This window comes from Nerophis lumbriciformis, linkage group LG07 (genome assembly GCF_033978685.3).
Source record: "Nerophis lumbriciformis linkage group LG07, RoL_Nlum_v2.1, whole genome shotgun sequence".
Taxonomy (NCBI): Eukaryota; Metazoa; Chordata; class Actinopteri; order Syngnathiformes; family Syngnathidae; genus Nerophis; species Nerophis lumbriciformis.
The window spans coordinates 42,121,336-42,144,861 of NC_084554.2; the positions used below are offsets into that span (position 1 = coordinate 42,121,336).

Consider the following 23,526-nt stretch of genomic DNA (forward strand, 5'->3'; position numbering starts at 1 on the left):
CTTTGTCTGCCTGGTGGTTGATTTTTCCCTCCGCCCTCGAGGCTTCTTCTTTATGTCGATCCAGATGGAGTCTTCATACGACAACAAGTAGATTCCGCAATTCTTGGAGGGCGGGTGTTTCATATTTCGGAGGTTGAGGTGACTGATGCTGCTCTTGTGTTTTTCTTTGAGATGCTCAAAACAAGCGGTGAATTATTCATTCTCCCCGCCGCCCCCACGGCCACAAAACCCCTTTGCTCTGTGGGTTCCTGTCACCTTGGAGATGATTCCACTTCTAAAAGCATGTGACGGGAGGCCGGACTCCGCTCAGAAAACGGGCGAAGGGCAGAGAAATTGGAATCTGATTAGCAACTGGTGCACAAAGCAAGCTGATAGCAGCAAACAAATCTCCAGGTTCATTATGGGCGCTACAAACAAATACGCCGCGTTGATGGCTCGCGAGTGAGAGGAGGGGGAAAGACGAGGCAGTTCTTCCATGTTCCGCTAATTATGCACATCCGTCATTCGCTAATGTTGGCTGACAAGTTCTCTTCTGTGAGAAACGAACCCTCTCACCTCCGCTTGTGCAATTATTCTGTCTCCTTCACAGGCAACGTTTGTGTTATGTCTCCACGTCAGGTACAAGGACCCGCGCTGTTTGCTAACCTCCCCCGAACATGACTTGTCCCGATCTTTTTTTTTTTCCGAGACGTACGACTTGAAATATATTAGACGACATCCGCAACTCTCCCGTGGCTTCCTTGACATCACCCCCTAAAGGCTTGTGCCGAGAATACTTCTGAATTTGTGACATCTCGTTTCCTGAAGCATTGCAGCCGAGTTACTCCGACAATCCTGCAACATTTAGACACCTCGACTCCTTTCATCCAAGGCTTTGAACAGGATGTTTGTTTGAGTACTTGCACCTCCTTTCCACCAGATATTTAAGGTGGTGTTCCCCAGGGCTCCGTTGTAGGACCCTATCTGTATTTTCCTTGTTTGCTTATATAATGACGACCAATCCTAGATGTGCACAAATACAATACATGTTTGGAGTTTTGGATCAAGGGAAAGTCAGAGTTTAGCTTTGGTGCTGAAAGTTAAAAACACTCAAAGTCTGGTTTAACTTTAGTAGTATAGGTATAGGTCAAACGATACTACACAAAGAGTAGGGTTGTACGGTATACCGGTATTAGTATAGTACCGCAATACTAATGAATCATATTTTGTACTATACCGCCTCTGAAAAGTACCGGTCCCCGTCGTGTCATTGCTGGTTTACGAGCAGAGGAGCATGTTCGGTAGCGCACACCCACAGAGTACTTACAAGCAGACACAGCGTGTAGACAGAAAAGGGAGAACGGACGCATTTCGGCTTAAAAACTAACGATAAAGGTGAAGTTATAACACTGAAACGGCCACCGGAAGAGGTGCTTTGAGACATGGCTAGCTAGTGTCGGAGGCAGATATTTACATATATCCGAATTTAAGTGTTACTTCTTTTAATTCATAGTCATATTTGTAAACAGCTCGTGTTTTTCCATTTGTTCTCTTTCTGTTTGTCTGCAAGTAAACTGTGTGTGTTAACCTTGAAGCTTTGGAATGTTAGAGAGAGAGATAATGGACATTTGTTTTGTCTAGAGGGACATGACTGCCAGGGACTTAAGAGGGGAGAGGGTTTTTCGGGGGCAGACCATCTTGGCGGCGCGATAGAATGTTCTATGCTGGACTGGTCTCAATGTATATATATATGCAAAATTTTGCAAATATATTACAAAATACCTATTCTGTCTCTGGTGGTTTTTCTACTCGGCTTTAAGTGTCGTAAAGAGCTTGGGAGCGACTTGTGACTTGAATTCCCTGGGAGGAACAACTGGTCCAAAACGCAACACTAGCTAGCAGCTAAAGCCCAGCCGCAGTCGGCATTGTTTTAGCTACTTCTTAATCACTAATCCTCGCCTCCATGGCGACAAATAAAGTAAGTTTCTTACAAGTATCATCCCTGCAGGACGAGGGATAGCTAAACATGCTTCACTGCACACCGTAGTTCACCGGCGTCAAAATGTAAACAAACGCCATTGGTGGATCTACACCTGACATCCACTGTAATGATACCAAGTATAGAAGCGTATCTAGTCAATACTACTATGATAACGTTGATTTTTTTGGGCATCACAACATCTTCTTTCGTTTATTTAAAATGTATATTATGTTTATAAACTCAGTGTCCCTGGACACATGAGGACTTTGGATATGACCAATGTATGATCCTGTAACGACTTGGTATCGGATTGATACCCAAATTTGTGGTATCATCCGAAACTAATGTAAAACATCCAAACAACAGAAGTCTTTGTTCTGTCCTGTCCAGCCACTCAGGGAAATTATACAGTTGATGTAGATGATCATATCTGCTGTACAAATTTACTTTAGAAAAGAGAAGTGTTGGATACTTCTGTTGTTATGATTAAATGTTTGGGTAGAATAAAAAAATAAATAAATACAAAGTAGGGGTTTAAAAATAAAAATAAAAATTGCAATTCTTATTTGTAACGATTCTTAATCGATTAAAAACAATCCAATATATATATATATATATATATATATATATATATATATATATATATATATATATATATATATATATATATATATATATGTAATTAATTTTTTTTAAGTTGTTTTTTGTTTGTTTGTTTTTTACCTTTAATCTGTCCTTTTCAGCCACTCAGGGAAATCATATAGTTGATGTAGATGATCATATCTGCTGTACAGATTTACTTTAGAAAACAGAAATGTTGGACACTTCTATTGTTGCCTTATTTGTTTTTGATATTATTAAATGTTTGGGTAGAATTAAAAAAAAAACTGTTTAAAAAATTGTGGGGTTTAAAAAAAATTAAAAAAAATTGAATTAATCGCAATTCTTATTTGTAACAATTCTTAATCGATTAAAAAAAAAATCAAAAATAAATGTTAAAACAAAAATAGCTTTTATTTTTTTAATGTTTTTATTTGTATTATTTTTTTACCTTTAATCTGTCCTTTCCAGCCACTCAGGGAAATCATATAGTTGATGTAGATGATCATATATTCTGTACAGATTTACTTTAGAAAACAGAAATGTTGGATACTTCTATTGTTGCCTTATCTGTTTTTGATATTATTAAATGTTTGGGTAGAATTATATATATATTTTTTTAAATTGTGGGGTTTAAAAAAAATTATAAAATAGATTTTTAAATTAATCACAATTCTTATTTGTAACGATTCTTAATCGATTAAAAAAAATCTAAGATCCATTTTTAAACAAAAATAGCTTTTAATTTTTTAATATTTTTATTTTTATTTTATTTATTTTTTTAACTTTAATCTGTCCTTTCCAGCCACTCAGGGAAATTATATAGTTGATGTAGATTATCATATCTGCTGTCCAGATTTACTTTAGAAAAGAGAAGTGTTGGATACTTATCTTGTTGCCATATGTATTTATGATATTATTAAATGTTTGGGTAGAATTATTATTTTTATTTTTAAATTGTGGGGTTTAAAAACATATATAAAATAGATTTTTGAATTAATCGCAGTTCTTATTTGTAACGATTCTTAATCGATTAAAAAAAATCTAAAATCCATTTTAAAACAAAATTAGCTTTTAATTTTTTAATGTTTTTATTTTTATTTTTTTATTTTTTTTACCTTTAATCTGTCCTTTCCAGCCTCTCAAGGAAATTATATAGTTGATGTAGATTATCATATCTGCTGTCCAGATTTACTTTAGAAAAGAGAAGTGTTGGATACTTATCTTGTTGCCATATGTATTTATGATATTATTAAATGTTTGGGTAGAATTATTATTTTTATTTTTAAATTGTGGGGTTTAAAAACATATATAAAATAGATTTTTGAATTAATCGCAGTTCTTATTTGTAACGATTCTTAATCGATTAAAAAAAATCTAAAATCCATTTTAAAACAAAATTAGCTTTTAATTTTTTAATGTTTTTATTTTTATTTTTTATTTTTTTTACCTTTAATCTGTCCTTTCCAGCCTCTCAAGGAAATTATATAGTTGATGTAGATTATCATATCTGCTGTCCAGATTTACTTTAGAAAAGAGAAGTGTTGGATACTTCTCTTGTTGCCATATTTGTTTATGATATTATTAAATGTTTGGGTAGAATTATTATTTTTATTTTTAAATTGTGGGGTTTAAAAAAAATATAAAATTGATTTTTGAATTAATCGCAATTCTTATTTTTAACGATTCTTAATCGATTAAAAAAAAAATCTAAAATCCATTTTAAAACAAAAATAGCTTTTAATTTTTTAATGTTTTTATTTTTATTTATTTTATTTTTTTTACCTTTAATCTGTCCTTTCCAGCCACTCAGGGAAATTATAAAGTTGATGTAGATGATCATATCTGCTGTCCAGATTTACTTTAGAAAAGAGAAGTGTTGGATACTTTTCTTGTTGCCATATTTGTTTATGATATTATTAAATGTTTGGGTAGAATTATTATTTTTATTTTTAAATTGTGGGGTTTAAAAAAATATATAAAATAGATTTTTGAATTAATCGCAATTCTTATTTGTAACGATTCTTAATCGATTAAAAAAAATCTAAAATCCATTTTAAAACAAAAATAGCTTTTAATTTTAAAATTGTTTTATTTTTATTATTTTTTTTTTTTTTACCTTTAATCTGTCCTTTCCATCCACTCAGGGAAATTATATAGTTGATGTAGATTATCATATCTGATGTCCAGATTTACTTTAGAAAAGAGAAGTGTTGGATACTTCTCTTGTTGCCATATTTATTTATGATATTATTAAATGTTTGGGTAGAATTATTATTTTTATTTTTAAATTGTGGGGTTTAAAAAAATATATAAAATAGATTTTTGAATTAATCGCAATTCTTATTTGTAACGATTCTTAATTGATTAAAACAAATCTAAAATCAATTTTAAAACAAAAATAGCTTTTATTTTTTTAATGTTTTTATTTGTATTTTTTTATTTTTTTTTACCTTTAATCTGTCCTTTCCAGCCACTCAGGGAAATTATATAGTTGATGTAGATTATCATATCTGCTGTTCAGATTTACTTTAGAAAAGAGAAGTTTTGGACACTTCTCTTGTTGCCTTATTTGTTTATGATATTATTAAATATTTGGGTAAAAAAAAATAATAAAAAAAAGTAGGGGTTTTAAAATATATATATATATATTTTCGAATTAATCACAATACTAATTTGTAACAATTCTTAATCGATTAAAATTAAAATTAGAATTTTTATTTTTATTTTTTATTTTATTTTTACCTTCAATCTCTCCTTTCCAGCTGCTCAGGGAAATCATACAGTTGATGTAGATGATCATATATGCTGTTCAGATTTACTTTAGAAAAGAGAAGTGTTGGATACTTCTATTGTTGCCTTATTTGTTTTTGATATTATTAAATGTTTTGGTAGAATTAAATTTAAAAAATTAAAAAATTAAAAAAACAAGTAATACATAAATGTAATAGAGCTGTTTATGTGTTTTATGGAGAAATGTAGTTAATCATAGAACTGGCACCCGATGTTATTCAAAAGGATTGATTTTAAATCGAGAATCGTTCTGAATCGAGAATTGATTCTGAATCGAATCGTTACCCACAAGAATTGAATTCAATCGTGTGGTGCCCAAAGATTCACCACCTAGTACACAGTATTTCAGAACATTTGGCATTGGTGTTTGGTTTCTTACCCACTGGTGACATCTCGGGGACGGTGGCCCGATACGGTCCCTCCAGGAACTTTGGCTCATTGTCGTTGATGTCCTGCACCTTGATCACGAACTCGGACTCCGGCTCCAGGGGCCTGTCGGTGTTGAGGTCGACGGCCTGGGCGCGCAGCGTGTAGTAAGGCCTCTCCTCCCGGTCCAGGCTCCTTAAGGCATGGATGTCCCCCGTCGTCTGGTCAATTGTGAAAATAGAGCCGGCCCCTTCCCCCGAGAGAGTGTACTTCACCTCGCTGTCGCCCTTATCCAGGTCGGTGTGCAGCTGCGGGAGACGAAACACGGGAAAGAAGACGGGTTGAGCGCAAACGACGACACAGATAATGATGAGACTGGAGCACTTCTGGGGGAGGAGCTGTCACGGACTGGATGGGGACGGTCGAGAGGACTCGGGAGCATCAAAAGCTCCGCAGACGCTAAGTCACCAGAAACGTAAAATGATCAGGCTGTCGGAATGTTCCGTTGACTAATGAGGATGAATCCCTCATGCATAATGCATGCCGGGATGAAACCACGGATCTGGTTCTCGCTAAGTGTGAGGCAGCTCGTGACAAAGCTGCACCAAAGTAGGAAGAACCGGAGTGACCTTAGACTTGAAACCTAGCCTGGTATCCTCCGTGTTGAACACTAATAAAAGCAGCGTTTGACTCAATCAAGGCGTCGTCTGCGGGTTCAAACCGCCCTGTTGTTGTCTCTCCCACGATGCTCTTGGAGCTACTTGATTATTTTTTTACAACACCGGCCTTTTTACTTCTTAACAACGGAAGGGATTAAGGGAAACTCCCAAGTCGGGTATGGACGGTAACAGTGGATTTATGGACGACATAGGTCCAACAAACCTTGTCTGTCTGCACACACACACACACACACACACACACACACACACACACACACACACACACACACACACATTATTTATTGTTTTGTGTTTATTTAGTATATGTTTGAGTGGACGTAGTAAGGATTTTGTGCGCGTCGTTGACTCCAGACCCGTCTAAGGAGGGAGAACCACACTTTCATTTATTTCGAAGTCAAGAAAAATAATCTCCGTATACACAATTCTAACAAAAAACATCACATATAAAACAATGTATTCATTTTTTTTAACAATATATATATATATATATATATATATATATATATATATATATATATATATATATACAGTTGCAAGCATGTACAAAACCCAAAACCAGTAAAGTTGGCACGTTGTGTAAATGGTAAATAAAAACAGAATACAATGATTGCAAATCCTTTTCAATTTATTTTCAATTGAATAGACTGCAAAGACAAGATATTATATTGTATTTAATGTTCGAACTGAGAAACATATTTTTTTGTGCAAATAATCATTAACTTAGAATTTAATGGCAGCAACACACTGCAAAAAAAGATGGCACAGGGGCATTTTTACCACTGTGTTACATGGCCTTTCCTTTTAACAACACTCAGTAAACGTTTGGGAACTGAGGAGACCAATTTTTTAAGCTTTTCAGTTGGAATTCTTTCCCATTTTTGCTTGATGTACAGCTTAAGTTGTTCAACAGTCCGGGGTGTCTGTTGTGGTATTTTAGGCTTCATTATGCGCCACACATTTTCAACGGGAGACAGGTCTGAACTACAGGCAGGCCAGTCTAGTATCCGCAATTTTTTACTATGAAGCCACGCTGTTGTAACACATGGCTTGGCATTGTCTTGCTGAAATAAGCAGGGGCGTCCATGGTAACGTTGCTTGGATGGCAACATATGTTGCTCCAAAACCTGTATGTACCTTTCAGTATTAATGGCGCCTTCGATCCCTCAGGCTGTACTGCATCAACAAGCGACATCAGTGTGTAAAGGATATCACCACATGGGTTCAGGAACACTTCAGAAACCCACTGTCAGTAACTACAGTTGGTCGCTACATCTGTAAGTGCAAGTTAAAACTCTTCTATGCAAGGCGAAAACCGTTTATCAACAACACCCAGAAACGCTGTCGGCTTCGCTGGGCCTGAGCTCATCTAAGATGGACTGATACAAAGTGGAAAAGTGTTCTGTGGTCTGACGAGTCCACATTTCAAATTGTTTTTGGAAACTGTGGACGTCGTGTCCTCCGGACCAAAGAGGAATAGAACCATCCGGATTGTTATAGGCGCAAAGTTGAAAAGCCAGCATCTGTGATGGTTTGGGGGTGCATTAGTGCCCAAGACATGGGTAACTTACACATCTGTGAAGGCGCCATTAATGCTGAAATGTACATACAGGTTTTGGAGCAACACATGCTGCCATCCAAGCAATGTTACCATGGACGCCCCTGCTTATTTCAGCAAGACAATGCCAAGCCACGTGCTACATCAACGTGGCTTCATAGTAAAAGAGTGCGGGTACTAGACTGGCCTGCCTGTAGTCCAGAACTGTCTCCCATTTAAAATGTGTGCCGCATTATGAAGCCTAAAATACCACAACAGAGATTGTTGAACAATTTAAGCTGTACATCAAGCAAGAATGGGAAAGAATTCCACCTGAGAAGCTTAAAAAATGTGTCTCCTCAGTTCCCAAACGTTTACTGAGTGTTGTTAAAAGGAAACGCTATGTAACACAGTGGTGAACATGCCCTTTCCCAACTACTTTGGCACGTGTTGCAGCCATGAAATTCTAAGTTACGGTAATTATTATTTGCAAAAAAAAATAAAAGTTTATGAGTTTGAACATCAAATATCTTGTCTTTGTAGTGCATTCAATTGAATATGGGTTGAAAAGGATTTGCAAATCATTGTATTCCGTTTATTTTTACATCTAACACAATTTCCCAACTCATATGGAAACAGGGTTTGTATATATGGATTGTGAATGATAGAAAAAATTAAAAAAAAATTATAAATGTGCCGGTAGTTTAAGGGATCATATAATAGATATGGAATGAGGATGTTCTTCACAGTAGTCAATGTACAACTTTGTATAGCCGTATAGGTTGTTTCCTTGTACACTTCTGAGAAAACAACTGTATGTTGACAAAAAAAAAAAAAAAACTTTAGAAAACACAGTTTTTTCTTTTTTTTTTTTGAGTCTTTCCTTGACCCTTGCACCGTCGGAACACAATAACAATATCTTACTCTTCTTGCATTCCTTCCTGGTGTTTATTTTTCAAGAGGACACTGCAGACCCTTTAAAACCTCCGAGCGCCGCTAATGAGAATTGAGTGCGATTTTTGTTCTGACTTTTGTTGCCCCATGTACCAAAAGAAAGACAATCATCCAACAGAAGCATCTTTTTGTTGCCTCAAAACAAAGCTCGGCAATTCTTTTGGGGCATTTCGGGCTGCCAGCAGTTTAGTTTAAGAGCCTCGTTGCCCCCGGGTGCTCCCCTGAAACGTGCGCTTGCAGGTTTGCAAGTTTTTAATAAAACACAATGTTTGTTGCGGTGGGGAACAGATTGTAGCGGGGGCGCCCGCGGGGAAGACTAACAATTTTTCAAGCTGTTCTTCATTTAGCATACGCACTTTTTCGGGGGGTTTCGGCGCTTTTTGCAGCCATTGCCGTAATGCATGGACTCGTTAGGACCTTTAATAGTCACATGAAACCACGTCACTTAATACCCAGACTTGGTGGAAGCTGTTGTTGCCTGCGGCTGCAAATGGACTGTTGCAACCACCAAGTTATAATTGTCTTCCCGTTTTACAATCAAACCAAGACAAGTGCAACATCTGTTGAGTCTTACGCAATTTGGTGGAAAATGGCTGCAACTCAGGCTCGTAAACGTCTCGCTGTTGACTTCAAGTTTGCCGTCATGGCTCAGGGCAAAATGTGCGATACAAACTGTTAGTTCTTGTATTGGGAAGTGACTCTAATTAGAAAGTAAGTCTCGTCATTACAGGAGTCGATGCCGATACCTGTGCAATTCCACATTTCTCAATATGTATTCGATATCACGATAAAAAAAAACTGAACCCATGTATTTTTAAATTTGTTACTTTATTGAAAACTGTATATTTTTGAAGATCACTGTGCTTTAACAGATGTTTGCATATGATTTAAAAAGCAGTATTGTCTGTTTAAAAGGGAACATTATCACAATTTCAGAAGGGTTAAAACCATTAAAAATCAGTTCCCAGTGGCTTATTTTATTTTTCGAAGTTTTTTTCAAAATTTTACCCATCACGCAATATCCCTAAAAAAAAGCTTCAAAGTGCCTGATTTTAACCATCGTTATATACACCCGTCCATTTTCCTGTTACGTCACATAGTGATGCCAACACAAACAAACACGGCGGATGGACAGCAAGGTATAGCGACATTAGCTCGGATTCAGACTCGGATTTCAGCGGCTTAAGCGAAATTAAAGAAGAAACTGAAGCTATTGAGCCATATCGGTTTGAACCGTATGCAAGCGAAACCGACGAAAACGACACGACAGCCAGCGACACGGGAGAAAGCGAGGACGAATTCGGCGATCGCCTTCTAACCAACGATTGGTATGTGTTTGTTTTTAAGTGTTGTAATGTTTTTAAGCTAAATTATTGGTAAACACAGTTTATGTGTTATAATTTACGTAAAACCGCGAGTAATGAATAAAGTTTTCATCAATTAATATATTCTGTAGACATACCCTCATCCGCTCTCTTTTCCTGAAAGCTGATCTGTCCAGTTTTGGAGTTAATGTCAGTAGGCCAGGGAAGCTAGGGTCGATATTCTTCTGTTGAGCATCTTCGGGGGCTTAAGGGACGGTGTGAGCCAAGACATCCAGGGGATTTAGCTCGCTCGTCTGCGGGAACAAACTGCCGCCATTGCTTGCCGTGTTACGGAGGTCCTTTGTCCCTGAATAGCTCACACACTCCAGCAGATTCAATGGGGGTCTGGCGGCAGATTTCTTTGACTTTATCGTTGGAAATGCATCTGCTTTGAGTGTCGCAGGATATCCACACGATATCCACACATTCTTGCCATCTCTGTCGTAGCATATCTTTCGTCGGTAAAGTGTGCGGAACAAACGACTGACCATTTTCGTCGGCTTTCCCCACACCCTCGTATTTTGAACAACATTCGTCCAATTTCTTGCCACTTTCGCATCTTTGGGCCACTGGTGCAACTTGAATACGTCCCTGTTCGTGTTGTTACACCCTCCGACAACACACCGACGAGGCATGATGTCTCCAAGGTACGGAAAACAGTCGAAAAAACGGAAAATAACAGCTGATTTGATTCGGTGTTTGTAATGTGTTTGAGAAAATGGCGGATTGCTCACGTTGTGACGTCATCACTCCGAGAGCGAATCATAGAAAGGCGTTTAATTCACCAAAATTCACCCATTTAGAGTTCGGAAATCGGTTAAAAAAATATATGGTCTTTTTTCTGCAACATCAAGGTATATATTGACGCTTACATAGGTCTGGTGATAATGTTCCCCTTTAAAGTAAGAGTGTCCAAAGTAAGGCCCGCATTTGGCCCACCGACGTCTTCATTTTTGTAACGACGTGGTCGCGTGATGTTCTCCCAGGATGCAGAAGGAAACAGGTGAGACAATGATGTATTCGCATAAATCATACAGGATACAAAACAAAAACAACTAGCGTGACGCTCGCACGGGAAGCAAAACTAAGGAAATAGTTAGCGCAAAAGCTTAGCAAAAACAAACAAACAGTCAAACAAAAGGCAAAGCTCAGCTCAGGAATCATAGGAATAGACGTCGTAACTTATTGCATAGAAGGAAATAAGACAGCCAGACAGTGTGTGGAGAAAGACAGGAATAAATAGCTCTCTGATTAGTGCCCGGGAGCAGGTGTGTGCGCCGAACACTAATCAGAGGCAGGTGAAACTAATTTGCACCCATGGCAACTAAAAGAAACCCAGGGGTGCACAAAACAGGAACTGAGGGAGTCAAAAAACTAAATAAACATGATCGGGGGCAAAGGATCCTGACAATTTTGGCCTGTTTAATAAGGAATCGTACCCACAGGAAAGCTGCATTAATTTTAATGCTGCTATTTTGTGGACAACATAAAGTAATTCAGGTCCATGACCTTTAATGGTGCTCTGAATAAAGTTGTGCACAGCATTTACTTATATGACCCAATGCAAACAACCTTCCCTAGTCATGGTGGGGAAAAAAATAGTCCAACCAACACGAAATGTCAACAGACTTGGTCACACATTATACAACCTGCTCGCTGAACTTTGTGGACATTATAAAAAAAAAAAAACGTCCATGCACCATAAAAAAAAAAAATCAACATTTCACCCACCTAAATCCAATACAAAACGTGATGAAAAAATGTTTAAACATTCCCCACACTTGCCAATATTTGGCGCATTTTAGCTGCTTGATAATTCTGATTGATTACAAAACTTTAAGGAGGTTGTCACGGAAGCAAAGAAGGTAGAAGTCAAACTTTCACATACTCTGAATATCCAATTATATCAATTATTAATTACATATCCATTATTTTTTATATGTACACTTATTATATGTACAGTATATATACAGTACAGGCCAAACGTTTGGTATGCTTTTTATTGTCAGTGCACAAGTACAACAAAATTAAATTTTCACCAAAAACCCGTTCAAGATTAGACAAGCATTGTACAGGAACAGAACAGGAACAGTGATGGGTCGCCACTTACGGCACATTGTAAAAGGTGGGAAAAACAAGTAGACTCTAGGGGAGGATGAGTAAAAAAAAAGTTGATCTCAGACTGGGCTTTAATGGGGTAGGGGCCACAGACTGGCCCCGGGGAAAAAACTTGATAGCCGATAAGCACATTTACACGTGTTGACACAGAAACCACAAGACTTGCAACAGGAGGGGATTTGGCAGGCATATGGCCCGGAGCTGCCAGCCACTAGGGGTGCTGCTTCGTTGTCCGTTATACCACGTGGGGTGAAGCAGTGGCAAAGGTGTGGGTTGGGCGTGGGGGTATGTGTGTATATGTTGCCATGGTCCATGGTGTGTGTGTTAATCCTGTAGGCCTGGAGTCACTCTGCATGTGGTGGCAAAGGAACAGAGTTTACCTTTCCAGGTGTTATTGACAGGGAAATAGTTTGTTTTGTCTTCGCCACACTGTCCCCGAGGGGAATCTTGAAGCAACGACCTTGCCACCTAGCAGCCAGGGAAACAATCAAGAATGGTTGTGTTTGAGTGAGCAAAAACAAATTTAAACGTTTTACACTAATTGTCTATTTCTGGTCTTCAAGTTAAAGTTAAAGTACCAATGATTGTCACACACACACGAGGTGTGGTGAAATGTGCATTTGACCCATCCCCTTGCTCACCCCCTGGGAGGTGAGGGGAGCAGTGGTCAGCAGCAGTGAGCAGCAGCGGTGGCTGCGCCCTCGAATCATTTTGGTGATTTAACCCCCAATTCCAACCCTTGATGCTGAGTGCCAAGCAGGGAGGTAATGGGTACCATTTTTATAGTCTTTGGTATGACTCAGCCGGGGTTTGAACTCACAATCTACCGATCTCAGGGGGCCACTGAGGCAGCTCAAATTCATCCTGCAGGGCAGACGGTCCGATATTATCACACATCACCAAAGTCTGACTGTCCACAGTTCTGCCCGCATCCTCCAATCATCTGTGGCAGCTTTGGGGTTCTTTGAATGGCTGCAATGCTTTCTTCAATCCTCAGATGTCCTGTTATCATGATTCCGAATAGGTAGATATCTTCAACGTCCTCGGTCGCCAGACACACTTCTTCTCCCAAGAGTCCAACAACAACCGTTCCAACAGGACAGACAGGTTCTCCTGAACCCAAGATCTTGTCAATTTGGTTGAGAGGTCCGTTGATCAATTGACTTGTTTAGATTTGGACAGCAGTGCAAAAGGACAGAACGAGACAAAGAGGCATACAGAGCAGACACAGAGAGGGGAGGGAGTGTGACCGCCTTTGCGGAGAGCCAAGAAATACGAGGCTTTACCTTCCTGGTGTAAAGCAGTGATGGTCAAAGTGTTGAAGAGAGTCTCGTAGCTGTGTTTTCTTAGCACTTATAGAAGTAGTTGCAATGTAAACTCCCTGGGCTTGTGGTGGCGAATCGGCACAGTTACTCGTGCAGTGAATACATTCATGACCACTTGTATTTGATTACCGAATAGATACATAACGCGACACGCACCTCCATTTCTTTTTTAATATGTACCGTATTTTTCGGACTATAAGGCGCAGTTAAAATCCTTTCATTTTCTCAAAACTTGACAGTGCGCGTTATAACCCGGTGCGCCTAACGTACGGAATAATTTTCGTTGTGCTGTTTTATTTGGTGCATGGTGAAATGATAAGTGTGACCAGTAGATGGCAGTCGCACATAAGAGATACGTGTAGACTGCAATATGACTCAAGTAAACAACACCAAAATGTTGTATGTTCCATTGAGAATGTAGAACATTACACACGGCGCTCAAAAATCTATCAAAATGTTTTAGCACGACTTTGGTAAGCTATGAAGCTGCACCGCTTGATGGATTGTACTGTGCTTCAACATATGAGTATGGTTTGTGTATAAGGTAAGACATACAGTATTATATGGCGTTTTTTTCCCCGCAATATTATGCAAAAGCAACTTTTCTTACCTTCTGGTACCTGCTGATCTGTACTTGGGATCTGCATAAGTCCTGAAAATGTGCGCGTGTCCACCTTTGTAGCCATTTCTATTATAAAGTAGTGTAAAGTTCTTACTTATATCTGTAAGTAAACTCGCCATGAAAGCGCTAAAACATACCGGTGTAGTGAGTTTACATTATTCACCCAAGGAACTTGAGTTATTAGAGAGTTCCTAGCCATAGTTCCTACCATGAATTGATTTACGTGGACCCCGACTTAAACAAGTTGAAACACTTATTCGGGTGTTACCATGCAGTGGTCAATTGTACGGAATATGTACTGTACTGTACAATCCACTAATAAAAGTTTCAATCAATCAATCAAAAATAGACCTGACTAGACCCGCTCATCAGCAGTGCACCTTTTAATCCGGTGCGCCCTATGGGCTGGAAAATACGGTACCGCTCCTTGCTAATTATAGCGACAACATTGGTAAAGTTTATCACAGATCATTTCTGCTACGTCTTATTCTCTGTATGAGGTGGGTTGTGAAGCAGTTAGGCCACGCCCCCCAGTTATGCTACACACTTCCATTATCATTTGTTTGTGAGCAAGGTTGAGCCGGAAGCGCCAAATCTGCATTCATCACAGACTTTCACGAATAAGTAAATATATGGAAAATATTTTTTTTCTTGAAAAAGTATTACTATGTACTGACAATATTAAAAAAAGAGCAGGTATCAATGTATGTTTTGCCTGTTGGTATAGATCAGGAGTCGGCAACCCAAAATGTTGAAAGAGCCATATTGGACCAAAAATACAAAAACAAATCTGTCTGGAGCCGCAAAAAATTAAAAGCCATATTACATACAGATAGTGTGTCATGAGATACAAATTGAATTAAGATGACTTAAAGGAAACTAAATGACCTCAAATATACCTAAAAACGAGGCATAATGATGCAATATGTACATATAGCTAGCCTAAATAGCATGTTAGCATCGATTAGCTTGCAGTCATGCAGTGACCAAATATGTCTGATTAGCACTCCACACAAGTCAATAATATCAACAAAACTCACCTTTGTGCATTCATGCACATCGTTAAAAGTTTGGTGGACAAAATGAGACAGAAAAAGAAGTGGCATAAAACACGTCCTAGAAAGTCGGAGAAAGTTGTATATGTAAACAAACTACGGTGAGTTCAAGGACCGCCAAAATTAGTAGGACAAAACGGCGCTCGCCAAATACTCGAATCAGTGAGGCATGTTTAATATAAACAGTGTGCTTTATAACAATTAGGGAGGTTTGCGTCATGTTTGTCCTCCTACGGAAACCATATTAAAACAAACAAAAACATTTTTTTACCCTCATCTTTTTCCATTTTTCATACATTTTTGAAAAAGCTCCAGAGAGCCACTAGGGCGGCGCTAAAGAGCCGCATGCGGCTCTAGAGCCGCGGGTTAACGACCCCTGGTATAGATACTTAGACAACACCATTACAAAGAAATTATTTGTCATTCTTCATTCAGGAGGAACAGTGTGGTTTTCGTCCTGGTCGTGGAACTGTGGACCAGCTCTATACTCTCGGCAGGGTCCTTGAGGGTGCATGGGAGTTTGCCCAACCAGTCTACATGTGTTTTGTGGACTTGGAGAAGGCATTCGACCGTGTACCCCGGGAAGTCCTGTGGGGAGTGCTCAGAGAGTATGGGGTAACGGACTGTCTGATTGTGGCGGTCCGCTCCCTGTACGATCAGTGCCAGAGCTTGGTCCGCATTGCCGGCAGTAAGTCGGACCCGTTTCCAGTGAGGATTGGAGGCCCCAAAATGCCCTTTGTCACCGATTCTGTTCATAACTTTTATGGATAGAATTTCTAGGCGCAGTCAAGGCGTTGAGGGTATCTGGTTTGGTGGCTTCAGGATTAGGTCTCTGCTTTTTGCAGATGACGTGGTCCTGATGGCTTCATCTGGCCAAGATCTTCAGCTCTCACTGGATTGGTTCGCAACCGAGTGTGAAGCGACTGGGATGAGAATCAGCACCTCCCAGTCCGAGTCCATGGTTCTCGCCCGGAAAAGGGTGGAGTGCCATCCGGGTTGGGGAGGAGATCTTGCCCCAAGTGGAGGAGTTCAAGTACCTCTGAGTCTTGTTCACGAGTGAGGGAAGAGTGGATCGTGAGATCGGTGCGGCGTCTTCAGTAATGCGGACGCTGTATCGATCCGTTGTGGTGAAGAAGGAGCTGAGCCGGAAGGCAAAGCTCTCAATTTACCGGTTGATCTACGTTCCCATCCTCACCTATGGTCATTAGCTTTGGGTTATGACCGAAAGGACAAGATCACGGGTACAAGCGGCCAAAATGAGTTTCCTCCGCCGGGTGGCGGGGCTCTCCCTTAGAGATAGGGTGAGAAGCTTTGTCATTCGGAAGGAGCTCAAAGTAAAGCTGCTGCTCCTCCACATCAAGAGAAGCCAGATGAGATGGTTCGGGCATCTGGCCAGGATGCCACCCGAACACCTCCATAGGGAGGTGTTTCGAGGAAGACCCAGGACACGTTGGGAAGACTATGTCTCCCGGCTGGCCTGGGAACGCCTCGGGATCCCCCGGGAAGAGCTGGACGAAGTGGCTGGGGAGAGGAAAGTCTGGGCTTCCTTGCTTAGGCTGCTGCCCCCGCGACCAGACATCGGATAAGCGGAAGAAGATGGATGGATGGATGGATTCTTCATTAGAATATATTGGTTTTAGAGCCAAGCTTTTGTTTATTTTTCAAACGAAATGTAAAAAAAAACAACTGTAATGATTTGTGTACCATGTCAGAACTCGGTATCACTCAGTCTGTACCGTATCGAATGTTCCGTACATCTGATTAGGAATACATGGAGCGTTATACCCACACCATCACTCATCAACAAATGACCTGAGGTGTGCCCGGAGTTGTTTTTAATATTAGAAAGGACAAGAAAAGGCGAAGCAAACCTGCAAATTGGCTCACAGGAACAGCAAATGGAAAAAGACAAAAAGAAACAGCACGTCGCCATATTAATTATAGAGCTAAAATAGACTAGCTCACATAAAAAAAAAAAAACATTAATTGAAACAATGAAAATCAAGTGTATCAAATGATTCATTAATTGGCAAACAGACGAGACTCACTATGGGAGAATAGTTATTTTATTTTTTTATTTTTGTAGCGGCAGAGACAGTAAATTAACCGAACTGTGTGTAAGTGGAATTGAAAAGATGGAGAGGCCGATAAGTGTATGTAAATCCGACAAAAGCAAACATGATTCACCGAGAGGCAGAGCCGCAGCTGCACATTCATCCACAGTAATGGCGCCAGCCTGTTTATTTTTCATGATTCACACCTTGTAACTCAGCCGCCAGTCGACTTGGCGCGCATAAGAAAAGCGAGAACAGGCGGTGGGAATTCAAAGGAGTGAATACACACTACCTACATTCAATATGCACTCTTTGCTCACGCTTGATTTATTGCTGTTGACTGCGTGCGTTGGTTGGCGTCACAGCAGGATGGATGCCTTTTTGTTGTTGGTGCAGTGGCGCTGTTTGCGGTGTACTCGCCGTCTTCCACCTTCAACGTACTCGAGGCGCTTTGACACGTCTGTCGCCTCCTGTTGACGTAGCATCGGGAGTGACTGGGGGTTCAATATTCAGTTCCTTCATTGTATGCCATGTCGCATGTCGATTGGTGGCGCCAATCCTCGCAATTTGGTCCAAAGCTCGCGACTTCCCCGCACATTTTGGCCAATCGGCGTCATTTTCCCCGATGGAGTTTGTCAACTGTCTAATCAAAATGTTTGTAACACTTGTAACTAGAGATGTCGGGTGAGGGAGGTTTTTTGGGTTGGTGCACTAATTGGTGCACTAATTGTAAGTGTATCTTGTGTTTTATATGTTGATTTAATAAAAAAAAAACAAACAAACAAAAAAAAAAACGATACCGATAATAAAAAAAACAACGATATCGATAATAAAAAAAAATGATACCGATAATTTCCGATATTACATTTTAACGCATTTATCGGCCGATAATATTGGCCTGCCGTTTTTTTTTGTTTTTTTTTTAATTAAATCAACATAAAAAACACAAGATACACTTACAATTAGTGCACCAACCCAAAAAACCTCCCTCACCCATTTACACTCATTCACACTCATTCACACAAAAGGGTTGTTTCTTTCTGTTATTAATATTCTGATTCCTACATTATATATCAATATATATCAATACAGTCTGCAAGGGATACAGTCCGTAAGCACACATGATTGTGCGTGCTGCTGGTCGACTAATATTACTAACATTTAACAGTTAATTTTACTAAATTTCATTAATTACTAGTTTCTATGTAACTGTTTTTATATTATTTTACTTTATTTTTTATTCAAAAAAATGTTTTAAATTTATTTATCTTATTTTATTTTATTAATTTTTTTCAAAAGTACCTTATCTTCACCATACCTGGTTGTCCAAATTAGGCATAATAATGTGTTAATTCCACGACTGTATATATCGGTTCATATCGATATCGGTAATTAAAAAGTTGGACAATAATCGGGATATTGGATATCGGCAAAAAGCCATTATCGGACATCCCTACTTGTAACACTATATTAACTATTTATTGTTCAAACCAGAATGGTCGTCCTCTCACATACTGTAGCTCAGACCTATTTCATTTTCATGTCTGCAGCGCTAAGACTTATGGGTAATGTAGAAAACCCCAAAACCAGTGAAGTTGGCACGTTGTGTAAATCGTAAATAAAAAGGATTTGCAAATCCTTTTCAAACTACAGTCAATTGAATAGACTGCAAAGACAAGATACTTAACGTTCGAACTGGTAAACCTTGTTGCTTTTTGCAAGTATTAGCTCATTTGGAATTTGATGCCTGCAACATGTTTCAAAAAAGCCGGCACAAGTGGCAAAAAAGACTGAGAAAGTTGAGGAATGCTCGTCAAACATTGATTTGGAACATCCCACAGGTGAACAGGCTAATTGGGAACAGGTGGGTGCCATGATTGGGTATAAAAGCAGCTTCCATGAAATACTCAGTCATTCACAAACAAGGATGGGGCGAGGGTCACCACTTTGTGAACGAATGCGTGAGCAAATTTAAGAACAACATTTCTCAACGAGCTATTGCAAGGAATTTTGGTTATTTCACCATCTAAGGTCTGGAATATAATCAAAATGTTCAGAGAATCAGGAGAAAAGCTGGAAACCAACATTGAGGCGGTACTGCATCAAAACGCGACATCAGTGTGTAAAAGATATCACCACATTGGCTCAAGAACACTTCAGAAAACCACTGTCAGTAACTACAGTTGGTCGCTACATCTGTAAGTGCAAGTTAAAACTACTATGCAGAGCGAAAGCCAGTTATCAACAACACCCAGAAATGTCGCCGGCTTTGCTGGGCCCAAGCTCATCTAAGATGGACTGATACAAAGTGCAAAAGTGTTCTGTGGTCTGACGAGTCGACATTTCAAATAGTTTTTGGAAACTGTGGACGTCGTGTCCTCCGGATCAAAAAGGAAAAGAACCATCCGGATTGTTATAGGCGCAAAAGCCAGCATCTGTGATGGTATGGGGGTGCATTAGTGCCCAAGGCATGGGTAACTTACACATCTGTGAAGGCACCATTAATGCTGAAAGGTAGAGATGTCGGCCGATAATATCGGCAGGCCGATATTATCGGCCGATAAATGCGTTAAAATGTAATATCGGAAATTATCGGTATCGTTTTTTTTAAATATCAGTATCGTTTTTGTTTTTTTGTTTTTTTTAATTTGTATTATTTTTTGTATTAAATCAACATAAAAAACACAAGATACACTTACAATTAGTGCACCAACCCAAAAAACCTCCCTCCCCCATTTACACCCATTCACACTCATTCACACAAAATGGTTGTTTCTTTCTGTTATTAATATTCTGGTTCCTACATTATATATCAATACATATCAATACAGTCTGCAAGGGATACAGTCCGTAAGCACACATGATTGTGTGTGCTGCTGGTCCACTAATAGTACTAACCTTTAACAGTTAATTTTACAAAATTTCATTAATTACTAGTTTCTTTGTAACTGTTTTAATATGGTTTTACTTTCTTTTTTATTCAAGAAAATGTTTTTAATTTATTTATCTTATTTTATTTGTATTTATTTTTTTAAAGTACCTTATCTTCACCATACCTGGTTGTCCAAATTAGGCATAATAATGTTTTAATTCCACGACTGTATACATCTGTTGATATCGGTATCGGTAATTAAAGAGTTGGACAATATCGGAATTTCGGATATCGGCAAAAAGCCATTATCGGACATCCCTACTGAAAGGTACACACTGGTTTTGGGTTTTGTAGTAAATAAGCATGTGTGCATCTTAGTTTACATGGATTTGTATATTTATTTATTTAAATTAAAGAGGCCCTATTATGCAAAACAGAGGTTTCTTACCTATTGGTGCCTGCTATATACAGTATGTCCCAAAAATGAGTAAAACATCAGTACAATATTTTTGTATCCCGATTTCTGTTGAAATAATGTGATCTTTTAGGATGGTAACAAACCATAAAAATCACAACTCTATTCAAAATTCTCTAACCTTTTGCAGCACATTTCTGAAAAAGCCGCCACAAATGCAGGCATTTTTAGACTGCAACAATCCCAACAAAAGTGTGACAATCGGGTCGGCAGACGGAACACCCCGGACGAAGCGTGCAGGGAGGAAATGATTTATTGGTATTAGAGATGTCGATAAATGCTTTAAAATGTAACATCGGAAATTATCGGTATCGGTTTTAAAATTATCGGTTTCAAAAAGTAAAATGTATGACTTTTTAAAACGCCGCTGTGTACACTGACATAGGGAGAAGTACATAGCGCCAATAAACCTTAAAGGCACTGTCACATACGGTTGTTCACACACGCAAGTGAATGCCATTCATACTTGGTCAACAGCCATACAGGTCACACAGAGGGTGGCCGTATAAACAACTTTAACACTGTTACAAATATGTGCCACACTGTGAACCCAAACCAAACAAGAACGACAAACACATTTCGGGAGAACATCCGCACCGTAACACAACATAAACACAACAGAACAAATACCCAGAATCCCTTGCAGCACTAACTCTTCCGGGACGCTACAATAACATCTACGGCTTTTGGAGCTCAGCGCACGACTGCGCACACAACAAGAAGGAGACGAAGCAGAAGAACGAAGAAGAGACATGGTGACGACGTGGAGTTAAAACTCAGAATTGTCAGTAATCCATGCCCTACATCGTCAAAATCATTGCAATCTACAATTCCCAGAATGCCAAGGTAAAATGGCCGGCAAAATGACTGATTGAAGGCACCTGAAAAGGAAGGAGCTTCAGTCAGACTCATTCACCAAACAAACTACATGGAAGGAAGAACAGCAAGCGGCCACAACCGCAAGATCCACTCAAGTTTCTCCAAACACACCAATGGTCGGTGAATATGCTTCATTTGATGACGATCAAAATGCTTTGTTTGATATGCTTAACTTGAACCTGCAAGCTTGTTCATTTGCTTACTGAACTACCCTAATTTGTTTGTTCAAACAGCTGGGTTCAAGTTGAATTACTGCATTACATTTTGAACATTGATTGCATACGGTGTTTGACCAGTTTAAAGCTCACGTAAAAGTTTAAAGCTTAAGTTAAAATGGTTTAAGCTTAAGTTAAAATAGCAAATGGTTGAAGTTAAAAGGTTTAAAGTCAATGCTTATGGTTTAATGTTTAAAGATAGAAGTATAGATTAATACAAAGTTAAATGATACATTCATGTTTAACTCTTGCTAAAAGTTAAAATATTATTATATAGAAAGTTTAAAACATTATTTAGAGGTTTAGAAGCATTTGTGAAACATTGTTTGAAAATACCTGTGTAACCAGAAACATCTCAGTTTCTGTGGTTTAAAGGTTTACAACCTGCTGATAATTTTGAAGATCAACTAAAATTAAAGGCCTACTGAAACCCACTACTACCGACCACGCAGTCTGATAGTTTGTATATCAATGATGAAATCTTAACATTGCAAGACATGCCAATACGGCCGGGTTAACTTACTAAAGTGCAATTTTAAATTTTGCGCGAAATATCCTGCTGAAAACGTCTCGGTATGATGATGATGCCTGCGCGTGACATCACGGATTGTAGAGGACATTTTGGGACAGCATGGTGGCCAGCTATTAAGTCGTCTGTTTTCATCGCAAAATTCCACAGTATTCCGGACATCCGTCTTGGTGAATCTTTTGCAATTTGTTCAATGAACAATGGAGACAGCTAAGAAGAAAGCTGTAGGTGGGAAGCGGTGTATTGCGGCAGGTGTTGTGCCGGATAACGCACCCCCGCCGTAGAATGCACCCCCTGACTGTTGTGCCGGATAACACAGCCGGTGTTTCATTGTTTACATTCCCGGAAGATGACAGTCAAGCTATACCATTGGCCTGTGGAGAACTGAGACAACAGAGACTCTTACAAGGAGGACTTTGAGTTGGATACGCAGACGCGGTACCGTGAGTACGCATGCAGCTGTGGCTTCCAAACATTTGATCGCTTGCCTGTATGTGCGTGCCGCTATGTGCATGTCACGTATGTAACTTTGGGGACTTTGGGGATATATATGTGCTGTATGAACTTTGGGGAGGTGAACGGTACTTTGGGCTGTGGGATTGAGTGTGTTGTGCAGGTGTTTGAGTTGTATTGGCGGGTTATATGGACGGGAGGGGGGAGGTGTTTGTTATGCGGGATTAATTTGTGGCATATTAAATATAAGCCTGGTTGTGTTGTGGCTAATAGAGTATATATATGTCTTGTGTTTATTTACTGTTTTAGTCATTCCCAGCTGAATATCAGGTCCCACCCGCCTCTCACAGACAGCATCTTCCCTATCTGAATTGCTTCCACTGCCCTCTAGTCCTTCACTCTCACTTTCCTCATCCACAAATCTTTCATCCTCGCTCAAATTAATGGGGAAATCGTCGCTTTCTCGGTCCGAATCGCTCTCGCTGCTGGTGGCCATGATTGCAAACAATGTGCAGATGTGAGGAGCTCCACAACCTGTGACGTCACGCTACTCGTCGACTACTTCCGGTACAGGCAAGGCTTTTTTATCATAGACCAAAAGTTGCAAACTTTATCGTCGATGTTCTCTACTAAATCCCTTCAGCAAAAATATGGCAATATCGCAAAATGATCAAGAGT

The 23,526-nt window shown here is 39.3% G+C and overlaps 1 protein-coding gene and 1 long non-coding RNA gene across 2 annotated transcripts in view; one reads left to right on the forward strand and one right to left on the reverse strand.

The window, feature by feature from the left end:
- LOC133609493 (uncharacterized) overlaps window positions 1-6,199 on the forward strand; it is a 301,958-nt gene extending 295,759 nt beyond the window's left edge. Inside the window, exon 3 of the long non-coding RNA XR_009815723.2 lies at window positions 6,016-6,199. This is a non-coding gene — a long non-coding RNA (uncharacterized lncRNA). The remainder of the gene's footprint in view (window positions 1-6,015) is intronic.
- Window positions 1-23,526, reverse strand: part of LOC133609492 (cadherin-12-like) — a 364,499-nt gene that overhangs the window by 194,767 nt on the left and 146,206 nt on the right. Inside the window, exon 3 of the mRNA XM_061965103.2 lies at window positions 5,733-6,027. Within this exon, the coding sequence (XP_061821087.1) occupies window positions 5,733-6,027 (295 nt within the window). The remainder of the gene's footprint in view (window positions 1-5,732; window positions 6,028-23,526) is intronic.